We start from the raw sequence: 11,757 nt of genomic DNA, 5'->3' as shown, positions 1-11,757 counted from the left end.
CTCATCAGGTAATAGCTTTTCTATACAGATGAGTGTTCTCGATGTTCAGGAAAACTCAGGTAATTGAGTGGAACAACTCAGCCCAAGTGTTTAGCGTGCACTAATTCTTTAACTCTCCTTTTCTCCCCTAAGGTACATTTGTAATGACAGCACAAGCAACATAAGATTAGTTTATCATTTTTATCACTACTGATATTGCAATTTACATGGTCATTAGGATACATAAATACTAAAAATTAGTAGGAATTAAAGATGATGTGTATCATATACCTCAGTAACTTTTCATTTTAATAATTACTCAAAGCAGAGTACTCTGGGTAACCTGCCATAGCAGGTCCTGGCCTGAGGTTGAAGAACACCTGCTCACTCCAGCAACTGGTGGCCATCCTCAAGCCCCTCTGAAGATTATTGCCTGCAGCTGTGGGTAGCAAGGGTTTACCCTGTGTCTTGGGTTACAATGAAAAAGTGTAACCAAAGTATGTGCTCTGTGACCATCTTCATAAGCTGTTAAAACAGATGGGGCAGTGTTCCTTATCTCTTCCATGGCTCATCCCTGATAAGTCCCTCCAAGGGCTATATCTTTGCAAATGGGCCATCAAGGTCTCCCAGAATGTCTCGTAGAATTATCTCATCTCATCTCATTCTGAGAGGCCCTGCCCAGAGGGAGGAACCAAGCATTCCTACCTGGATATAATCTGAGGCTTGGAACACCACAGGAGCACTACCACTGGATTCCCAGAGGACACAAGCTCAATACTCACCTCCAGAGAAAGGTCAGATCTTTCCACAGGATCGCTGCTTCAACAGAACCACATCCATCACTCCAACAGGACTGTAGCCACCATTTAATCAGACTGCTACCATCACAGGGTGTCAGGTCATATTCTGACTCTGTCAGTTTAACTCAGTGTTTCTGTACTATTGCCTTTATCTTAATTTTTCTATTAAATTGCAGTTCTGACTTGGAATTTCCCACTGTTTTGGTTTTGAACTGGTACACCCTGGGAGCACCAATCATTTTTGTGACTCTAGATTGCTCTTAATCATCACAATTCCATGTGTAGCACTACAGAACCATCACCACATCTGTAAGTTAATGTGTTGCTGCTGAAAGCTAAATTTGCCAATTCCAGTGACACGGGAGTGTTGTATGATAAGGGAAACTGTGTTGTGTTTTGCTGAAAGCAGCGTGACCACAAAAGCTGACCAGTCCTGGTAAGCTGGTAGCACTTTGCAAACACATTTATAGAACCCTGGAACTTGGTTGCACTGATGCATCTCTCCCAGGGGAAACAGCCATGTGGAAGCATTTGAACAGTGGGAAGGACATCTAACTAGATTAAACCTTCACATTGATTCTTTTCCAGTTTGGAACTTCTTTATGTGGTTTATTATGCATTGTTTAGTCACAGTGTCTAAAGAAAAGAAGTGGTGCATCAGGAACCAGAGACCAGCACTTGTGTAATGCACAGTCTGGATCCTGACCATGCAGCAGGATACACCATCTGTGAACTAGAACCACTTAAGAAAAAGGGGAAGGTGCGGCCATTCTTACCCTCATTTGAGTAAAAACTTCAAGTGTGTCTAAGACTCCCATTAGGCTAGTGAGTAAACACGTAAAATCCAAAAATAAGAAAAGATAAACCTGGAGATAGTTTGTCTTGTCCCTGTTCTGTGGATCTTATGATACAAACCATTAATAACCCCAAATGAGAGAGGCTCTGAAGCCAAGAAGCCCAAGGGTTGGGATTTATCACTGTGCTCCTTTACAAGGCCTTAGGCAATGTTAGATGTCTTTTCCAGCACAAATAATTGCAGTCTTGTCTTGGTTTATGAGTTACTTTAGATGTTATTTTCTGCTACTTCACATATTGCCAAAACAAAGATGTTACATCTGTTTCATTTAAAACTACTAGCTCAGGCTTACAGCCAAGCATCAAACCAGTTTTGAGGAGTTAGCAGAATTAAGCAGTGACTTATTCCTTCGCATTTCAAAATTGCCTTTAATTTTATTACGTTTGTCAATGTAAGCACTAAAGTTTTAATGATGGCCATTCTGAAAAAGGCACCTCTCAGAACACTCTTTTTCCAAGTTATGAAGTCTGTGATAAATGATTTTAAACAATTTTGAGCTGAGTCTGAGGCCACAATAAATGATGTCTTTATCTTACTTTGTACAGTAATTACTGTAATAACTGTGACACCATTGTTGTCCACACTACAGGGAAGTTATAATTCAGTTTTAATAGTTTAAAACAATGCTTTGTTATACCAATGGCATGGTTGTTTGTTTTCATTTAGTATGTTATATTTTGGAATGCACAAATAATTTATTTAAATAAAGGAATATATACAAATATGACGAAGGAGAGAAACTCTACAGAATACAATGGCTGCATGCACTGGGGATGAGGCTATGACTTTCTTCAGAGGTGTGGAACTGAAAACTAGGAAAAGTTCTGAAGCTGTGCTGAAAATCCCATCACCACATCGAAGGGTCTTCAAACCTGCAACACATATTATGAATAAAAAAAACACCACATTAAACACATATAAAAGCCCCCACTGAAAAAATTCAATGTTAAAACTGCCTAAAACATTCACTAATAGCTGCAATGAGAAATATATATGCATATTTGCAATTGAAGATTGTATATGTGACTCCAACAAAAACATATGCATTATGAATTTCCAAAAATCTGTACTTGATTGTAAAAATTGCTACCAGAACTTGCCTCTACATCCTGCTACCCTGGTACCTCGTTTTACATGGCTGAGACTAGCTACAACACTGCCTTACACCATTAAATAGCACTTAGTGAAATTAAGCTAAATAACTATGGTATGTTGAGATACAAATTTCTTAAAGATATATATTTTTCACAATAACTCAGAAGTAAACAACTTCCAAAGAGCACTCACTGAGCCAAACAAAATCACATCATGCTGTAAGCACCTTTAAACAAAACCCAAGTTCAAAGCCACCATCCTAAAATATTATGGTATTCTACTGCTCATTATCAAGCTTTAGAAATATATTGAAAAGGGTGCTGAAGGCAGGATTTTATCCAGAGATCCTCTGCTTGCAAACAGATGTTTTGTCTACACAGAAGGAAAGGTTACAAGTAAGAGAACAGAGAAAAACACCAGGAGAATTGCATTTGCCATTATTTTCCCATTTAAAAGTAGCACATCAACTCTTGACTAAATATCTAATCTGCCTCCATAGTCACTGGAGAGACATGGGCACCTCAGAGGGCAACTGAGACCGTGCCTATTTTAGGAAGGAAAGTTCATTCTGGAGTTACCCATCCCTCTGACTGACTGCAGAGGCAACCTAGATGAGTACTTCATACTAGATATCTAATTTTTAAAGAGGCAGCATCAGGAGATATACAGCCTATTACAGAGTATTAAACATTTCCTCATCACTCCACAAGACAGACAAAATGCCATATCACACATTTCTGTCATAAGAACTTACTTGTACTCAGGTCCAGGCACCTCCTTTTTTTTTAATATTTAACTTTGCATTTTGCAATTGGTTTCTAAAAGAATTTCTCTAAACTTTCTTTATATGGTCAGACATACACCCAAACTAGAACATCTTTTGGGGCGTATTTCAGTCAGCAAAAGTGAAATGCCAAACCAGGCCTGTCAAGCTGAATAGAATTAAGTTATTTATCATTATCTCAGTGTTTAGTTACAAAGTTCAGTTCCCACAAACTCATGAGGTATCACTCTGTCACTGATTCACCGAGTGCAAATTACATTTTCTCCGTAACTAGCTTTTTGTGCAACTATTTCTAAAACATTTACTGAATTTAAGTTTGGAATAATAGCAGCCTGCCTTTCATTCATTCATTCATTCCTTCAGCCTGGCTTCCTCCAGGAAAAAGGCTTGGGAAGCTGTGCTGTGTGTCCATCTGTCCAGCCCTGCGTGCCCCTCCTCACTTCCTCCCCAGCTTTCACACCCTTTGGACAATTGCAACCAAGCCAAGGAGAGGCACTCTGATTTTAGAGATGTTTAGCTCCTGATGTGCCATGAAACACAGGACTGGATAGAAAGAAAATTTAATTGTATCCTCACATGGAGGAAAAAGTTGGAGTGGGCTCCAGAATCCATACAGAGTTTTATCCTAGAAAACATATCCATAGGAAACTAGGCATCATTGCTCCCAGAACTCCCATAACTGTCAGCAATGAGTGAAAAATACCATACTCAGTTTAAAGTGCTGTTACAGGGGGTAAGAAATAAAAATCTGCTTCTCATTAATTCTTGATCTTAACTGCAGACTAGTTTGTTACTATGCTCATGAATTTTTGCTCCCTGGTGTGATATAAATAGCATTATTGAAACAATAATAATAATAATCACAAAATGTTTGTGATGAAGTGGTGAAAATTACAGAGAGTATTTGACTATTAGGGAGATATATTAGAGAGTATGAGTGCTAACTACCCTGTGTGTTGCCTCAAATTCAAGACAGTGGAAATTTCCCATTATGTGAGGGCTCTCCCTTGTCATTACCAAACACAAAATAGTCTAATACATTTCACTGCACTTCATGCAGTTTTTCAGATAAGCATCTGCAGAGAAAATTGCATCCCCACAGCTGTGGTTAGTCATCAAACCATCAGCCAAGGCTCTCCCTACACAAAAACTGCAGGTCTCATGAGCAACCTCCCTGGATGACAGTAGGAATTTTGGGTCACCTTTCAGTCTCATGATCATGCCCTAAATTCAATGCTACAGCCTATTATTTTTAAGTACTCAAGTAGTCTAGTTGAGCCTTTGCAGAGCACTTGTTTGAAGACTCCTGAGAAGACAGCTGCATAAAACATTTATTTCTGCAGTAGAAGTATTGTCAGCAAACTTCAGACAATCAGTGAAGGCTTAAACTGAGCTCATTCATGTTGGATTTTGAGTAAAACCAGTATTTTCCTTCATGAGCCAAAACTATTCCTGCATCTTACCTTTTCAACATACTTAATTTTCAGCTGTGTAAATTGCAGTCACTGCTACAGTATCTTACATTATGGCTAAATTGTCATTACCTAAATAGATAAATACATTATGTACATTTGAAACCCCAGTGTTGTTTGAAACACCACTGTTACTTTAGCCTAGTGCAATGGAAACAAAAAGCCCTTTTTTCCCCTTTGCGAAGCATTAGATACAAAACCAGTGTGAAATACTGTATTTTAAAGAAAAGTCACTGCTGTGCATTTGTGTATGAGTTAATATAAGTGCATATTTACCACTTATACATCTTTAGAGGAAAAAATTAAACTTGTGTGAGCAGCAAATGAGTAGCAAGATGTCATCTTTGGAGCTCTAATAAGTAAGGAATCATCATCAGACATCAGCATACAATTCTATGTAAAAATGCCCAGAATGAGGCAAGCACTGTGGGAGTGCTTCCCTTCCTCTGAATAACAGGTATAGCCTGCTCCCAAAATTAGCAAATGAGGAGTTTGGACTATATCACACCTGGTGAGGCACTTCATGCACTCATAGATGGTGCTATCTCTCGGGAAAAAAAGGAATTAAATGTTTGGGTTTTTTAAGGATGTGATTAACCAGCTTTTGGTGGTATGTTTTCTCCCTATGAATTATATTTATTGATAACAAACTAGACTGTTAAATCCAAATGAGCTCTTCATACATACCTGGACCTAGGAATGTTTTCTGTGCTTTCCCTCAACAAGAGGTCTGAGATCAGTGTATCTGGGCTTGATCTCTTCCCATATCTGAGGAAAAATTTTTAAAAGTTACATTTTCGTATATATCACTTTTTATAAATGAAGACTGAGCACAGAACTATTAGTGATTCTTTTCTTTTCAGAAAAATAATTGAGCAGACATAAATACCATTTTCCAGCAATTTTAATTTGCCTTAGCCACGTGAGCAAATGTTAATTCTTGTTTTATTTCCATATTTTTCTACATTTTCTCCGTAATTATTTTACATTATAATATTGAGAAACTCCCAATATTTCTCAATTTGATGGCTGCCCCTGGATATTCTAGGACCTTGCACCTTACTGGTGAGAGCATGGAGGAAGAGGGAAGAAGCTGCGCATGATGTGACTTCCAAGCAGGTTGGTCTTGCCTGGAAACCCAGTTCCATCATCCCATGAACTTTCTCACTGGTTTAGATTATACTTCTCCTTTATGAGAAATTTTGCAAGATTTTTTAAGGTAGCCAGCACATTTGGGGCTGCCCAACACATAGCACATTAGTTGGCAAACACTGAGCTATCTTGAACTCTGTGGCCATGAGAATGAAAACTTGCTTTTTCAGAGTTCTTCCTCAACTAGACAGGATATCAGGGACCTTTATCCTTTATTTACATAGCAGCTGGCTTTCTATTTGCCTTTTTCTTTTTAATCCTGAATGCTGTACATCACTTAAAAGTACTGCAATTCGCATCATTTGGGAAGGAATTCAATCTCTTTTCCTGGGAAAACAGAAGTGGCAATGAGCAGCCTGCTTACATGACTACAAGGATTCATTAGCCTAAGAGTGATACCTATGAGCAAATGCTCCCTTGGTTGAAAAGAATGAAGATCACAGTTTAACTTGTGTGTGCAATTTCATTCTGGATCACAAAGTACATGAGCAGTTTTTGTGAATGCTGCTTCAGTGAAATTCTGAATTCAGAAAAATCAAAGGTGTAGTGAAGAACTAACATTTTATCCATTATTATGATGTTTCTCCATTGATCCCAGTCATTCCAGTGGTTTAGATTAGCAAAAAAAAAAAATCTACCCAAATCTTCCAACCTACATTTAAACACCTAACAGTTTTAATTGTTGAGTGCATTGATTGCACTTGAATGGGGAAACATCTCTCACTTTTCATCCCTTTTCTTCAACCCTTTGTGTTTTTACCTTGCTTTAATCATTTCAGTGCATCACCTGTGCTCCAGAAAGACAAAGCATCAGTTCCAGAAAGTTAAATTTCTTAATCTGAGCTGATTGAAAGCAGGGATTTGAAAAGAACCAGCCAGACACAGTAAAATGCTATTACAATAGTGCAATCAGGCATGATGCTGAATCAAATACCTTGCACTCCATCACCACCAAGGGATTTCTTTCTTTCTAGTTCCCTGCTCTGATTAATATGGATGTGACCCGGACTTCAACTGAGGAGGAAGCTAATTTTCTGTTATGTTAAAGAAACTGATTTAACAAATCAAAACTCGCTCTAGCACCTCACACTTGGACAAAACTCCCACAGGAAGTTTTGCCTGAATAAGAAATAGGCAGTAAACACCCACAGTGAAGAGATTCACTCAGATAATGAGGACCACTGTGTTGGGGAGATATACATTTTACATGAGTTCCTTCAGCATCTTGGCCACTCCATGCCAGTACCTGTGCTGGACGGACCCACCGTGTCCAAAGCTGCACACAAGGTGTTCACTGACTGCCACCAGCTGGGCTGCCCAAAGAACATCCACTCTTGCTTTCTCAGTCTCCTGTCTACCCTGTCACTTTGCCCCTGGGAAACATCCATGCTACTGACTTACTAATTAGGGGTCACAGACAGAGTCAATCTCTTTTTCCTGATGCAAATGTCTGGAGACCTCTTTGCTTCAGCTGCTTCATGCCTTGCTTTGAGATATACACTAATCAAAAATCATGGCTGTTTTAAAAGGCTTAAAATATCACAATTCCAAGCCAGGTGAAAACACCTGGTCAGTTTTTATACTCCATTTGAGACATCAAGGCCTACTTTGGGGTATGCTGATAAGCCACAACTCCAGCTGAAGCCTAAGAGATTTAAGGAGCAAACATACTTATTCTGAATAAGGACATAGTATGTCAGGCTTAGCAAAATCTCAAAGCTTCCTATGGAAACTTTGGTCAATGTCCAATCCAGAAACTTGGATGTGTCTGATTCAGAAAATTGTCAAGAAACCAAAGCAAAGGGAGATCTGCTCCTGTGCCCATTAAAGGGTGTTGACAAGAAGCAGGAGCAGCAGCACTGCCCAAGTCACACACACTTTAATATACTCTCTGCCCTTCCTATAGTTCAAGTCATTTCCAGCAGAAATGGCCTGGCTGCTTTGCTACAGCACAGAAGAGCCACAGATTCACTGAGAAGCTGCAAGTGACAAAAGAAAGAAGATTGTTTGTTAGCAAGAGGGAGCACAGGTAGCAGCAAATAGCAGGAGGAGGAAGAGTAAAGATGGACTCTGAAAAAAGCCTCCTGAACAGTGTGGTAGAGAGGTGTGAGGCAAGGACCACAGGACAGTTCAGGAAATGAAGGTGGAACTAATCCAAAGACACACAGACATTTGTAGAGCAGCAGTCTGCATCTGTCCTGGAGTCTCTTTTAGGCTATAAAGACCAGGCACATAAGGAACAAGGATCTCATCAGAAACAAGAAGCCTGAGAAAGGTCTCATGATCTGCACCATACAAGTACCCATTTACCTCAGGTACCTCAAAGGGGTATTAAAGCTGACAGGCACTGGTGTCTAAAGCTGAGATGGATCTGAAGAAGAATTTCCAAGGAGGGAAGGAGCAAACAGCCAGATGGACAAGGTCTAAATACAAGAAGAGAAGGATGGTCTGGAAGGAAGAAGCTCATTGAGCTCAGGTGAAGACTCTGTGGGTCACAGTAGCTCAGAGGGGAATGGCACTCAAATGTTTGAGTCAGGCCAGAAGCAGAAGGCAGAAAGATGAGCCAGGAGGGGGTGGGGAGGGGGTTGGTGGCATTCATAATCACAAAAACATCAAACAAGGCAGGGCAGATGAACCTGAAGAAAAAAAACCCATCCATCTCCTCTTTAGCCAACAACTTACTGCCTCACCTCAGGAGCTACAGGCAGCAGGCTGGGTGAGAGGCTGAGTGCAGCTTGCTCACCCACCCACAGAAGGAAGCAGGGTGAGCCCCTGGACCTCATCCTCCCCCTGTCACAGGGCTCCCAAGCAGTGCCATGCACAAAAAGCAGAGATAAAAATCTGTTAGAAGAGATAAAACTTTGAGCACATCTGCTCAAACAGACTAATCATCCTTAGACTGGTCTAAGGATGCTTCAAAAGTTATTGATTCATTTTGCAAGTGACTGTGTCACTGCCAAAACAGGAAACCTCCAGCAGCTCAGTTAAGCTTTCCAAATGGAGGTGACAATGGCTTTATTTCTGGACTGTTCATTCACCACACTGGAAAAACAGCACACCTTTCTGGTTTTTTAGTTAACCTGTGGAGTCAACTTTTAAATGTGTATCACAAAGTTGTCTCTGTAGTGCTTCTTTCTGCCAACTGTCTTGTACTTCCAGTTCAGCTCTGTTCCTTTTAATACGTGGGTGGGTAGGAAATACGAGGAAAATCTAAAGAACAAAATTTAAATTTTATCCATCAGAAAGAATAACTATTTCAGGTCTCTTGGAAATCCACACAAAAGAATGAAGCTGGTTTCCCTCTCTGAGTTGTGTACTTACAATCAATAAAATTGGAATAAAAGCTACACAGTCAATATTAAAGCAAGCACACAGAGCAGACACCAGAAGTGAAGGCTGAACAGAAATGAGGAGGGGTGGTCATTTGGACTTGGGATTTTTTGTTTTTAAATATGACTTTGCTTTGGACAGGAGCCACCTTTGAAAAGGGAGATGAAAGAAAGAAAAGAAGGGATGAGACACCAGCCTGGAGATCCCATCACATGCAAGAGAAAACAGCAGCAGAGGCAGAATTTGAGGATTGGATTATTTTAACAGTAATCTAGACAAAAGGTTATTTGAGTGCAGACTGCCACACAGAAGCATGCCTCACATGTGAGCCAGTTGTGAATATTGCTTTAAAAGTTCAGAACCGAAGAACTGTATTTCTATCAGCCCCTTCATCCATCTTATGCACTTAGGGCAGTAGCACACACAATGTTAGGGGCTTCTGGGAAAGCTCTCAGTTGCATGATAGCCACCCTTCTAATTTAATTCTTCAGACTTCTAGAGGGAAAAATGAAAGCCTAATTTTAGACTCTCATCTGGTCTTGATATCAAACAATAGATAAATATGTCAAAGCTCTTCTGTGTCACGCACTATTGCACGACCTCAGAGCGAATATCTATCAATCTCACAGCCTAACTAGACAGACCATTCTTTATCAAAGAAGATAATTTTTTATAATAACTTGCCCTTTTTTTTTTCAGGCTGAGCCTTTACTCATACTTTAACAAGCATGGTCAGCACAGAGAGCCAGTTTAGAGCCTTGTGTTTAGAGCCTTGTGTTTAGAGGCTTGTGTTCACACTCTTTGGGCTTGAGTTCTTGGTCTTGAGAGAGGTTTTGTTTAGGGCTAGGGGTTTTTTGACACTCGCAGCTGCATGAAGTAGCCTACAAAGCACAAAACACCTGGACTACTACAACTTCACAACGGGCACTTTTTCTCACCAAAATCTTCACTGGAGTCAGTGTCAGCAACAGAAGTGGGAAACTGCTCCTAGTGCCCTGTCTAGCCGTCTCCAGCTCCCAGGTTAGTTATTTTTCCTTTTTGGGGTTCCTCCCTGTGCACGCTGTTTGTGCTCCTGCCTGCCAGCCTGTCTGTGCCAGAGCTAGAAGAGGCTGAGAGAGCAGAGGCAGCATTGACACTCCTGCCCCTTCTGCCCACTTGGGCGGTGGAAATTCAGCTCCGGACCCGTCGGCAGCTCAGGGTTTCACGGGCACTGCTCTCTAATCTGAGCACCACGTCTTTCTCCGTGTCCTTGGGGACAGCAGCGAGAGACACTCGGTGTGAGGGGACACCCCACCTTCCTGCCCTGAGCCTCGCCAAGGAAAAAGTCAGCCCGACAGCGGGCGAGGGAGATGTGCGCCGTGCCGCTGTGCCTACCTCTGCCTGGTGATGAGGTTGATGTAGTGCCTCAGCGCCGAGTAGTATCTGGCCATGTCCTCTGCGGGGGCGTCCTCGCCGGGGCTGTCCGGTTTGGAGGGGTACGCCTCTGCCAGCGTCCCCAGGCAGACCAGCAGCGACAGGGCGAAAGTCAGCACCGACACCCACAGCCTCACGGTGCCCTGCATCTGCTCGGCGGGGCGGGATGGACGAGAGCTGCCGTCAGCACCTGCCCCGACGGCGGCAGCAGCGCGGCCGCCCCAGCGCAGCCCCGACCGGCCCGGACAGCCCCGCGTCCCCGTCCCCATGGCTGTCCCCGTCCCCGTTCCCATCCCGTGCCCGCCCCGTCGCGGCACTCACGGCGGCGGCTGCAGCGGAGCGGCTCTCGGCTCGGCTCGGCGCTTCTGCCCGGGCGTCGGGGCTCCGAGTGCGGGGCTCCGCGCCCCGCCGCCCTGCTTTAAGGCTTCCCGGCAGGCAGGAGGGGCCTCGGGCGATCACGCCTCGCCGGCCCCGGTCCCCCCCGCCCCGCTCCGCCTGCCCCTGCCCCGGGAGGGGCCCGGCCGGGCGGGGCCGGGCGGCTCCGAGGGGGCGGGCGGTGCCGAGCCCCGCGCAGCCCCCGCGCCGCCCCCAAAGCCGCCCCGGAACCCGCCCACGGCTGCCCCGGGATGTGCTCCGGGACCGGCATCCTTCCCCCAGCGTGGCGGAGCGGGAGCCGGGGTGTCTGCAGCTGTGGGGCCGCCGTGCTTGCCGAGCTCCCCGGGGACAGAGCTGGGACAGCCGTGCTGTCCCGCACCCATGGCACGGGAGGGGCCCCGAGCTCGGGCTTTGTAGCAGTGGTGCTGCCGGACATAAAGCCAGGAGAGCGGGACGGTTTGGACAGCCAAAAGTGCCAAATCAGTGCCACAGGCTCAGACA

The 11,757-nt window shown here is 43.3% G+C and overlaps 1 protein-coding gene across 1 annotated transcript; it reads right to left on the bottom strand.

Annotated features, from left to right (window-relative positions):
* Positions 1 to 2,225: 2,225 nt before the first annotated feature.
* On the bottom strand, positions 2,226 to 11,312 carry NPY (neuropeptide Y). Its single transcript, XM_058031360.1, has 4 exons — positions 11,203 to 11,312; positions 10,843 to 11,030; positions 5,674 to 5,754; positions 2,226 to 2,507 (listed from the first exon to the last, which is right to left on the bottom strand). Exons 2-4 carry the CDS (start codon positions 11,028 to 11,030, stop codon positions 2,483 to 2,485), a joined length of 294 nt encoding a protein of 97 aa, XP_057887343.1. The 5' UTR covers positions 11,203 to 11,312; the 3' UTR covers positions 2,226 to 2,482.
* Positions 11,313 to 11,757: the final 445 nt, after the last annotated feature.

This window comes from Melospiza georgiana, chromosome 1 (assembly GCF_028018845.1).
Source record: "Melospiza georgiana isolate bMelGeo1 chromosome 1, bMelGeo1.pri, whole genome shotgun sequence".
In the NCBI taxonomy this organism is placed as follows: Eukaryota; Metazoa; Chordata; class Aves; order Passeriformes; family Passerellidae; genus Melospiza; species Melospiza georgiana.
The sequence above is the reverse complement of the archived record's forward strand: the minus strand, read 5'-3'. Positions and strand labels throughout refer to the sequence as shown.

Bases quoted from the DNA above. Each gene is read 5' to 3' on its own strand.
- NPY (XM_058031360.1), bottom strand. From the start codon at position 11,030: ATGCAGGGCACCGTGAGGCTGTGGGTGTCGGTGCTGACTTTCGCCCTG. The intron at 5,755-10,842 runs GTAGGCACAGCG...ATTTTTCCTCAG, and splicing joins AACCTCATCACCAGGCAGAG to ATATGGGAAGAGATCAAGCC. The intron at 2,508-5,673 runs GTATGTATGAAG...TATGTGTTGCAG, and splicing joins GAAAACATTCCTAGGTCCAG to GTTTGAAGACCCTTCGATGT.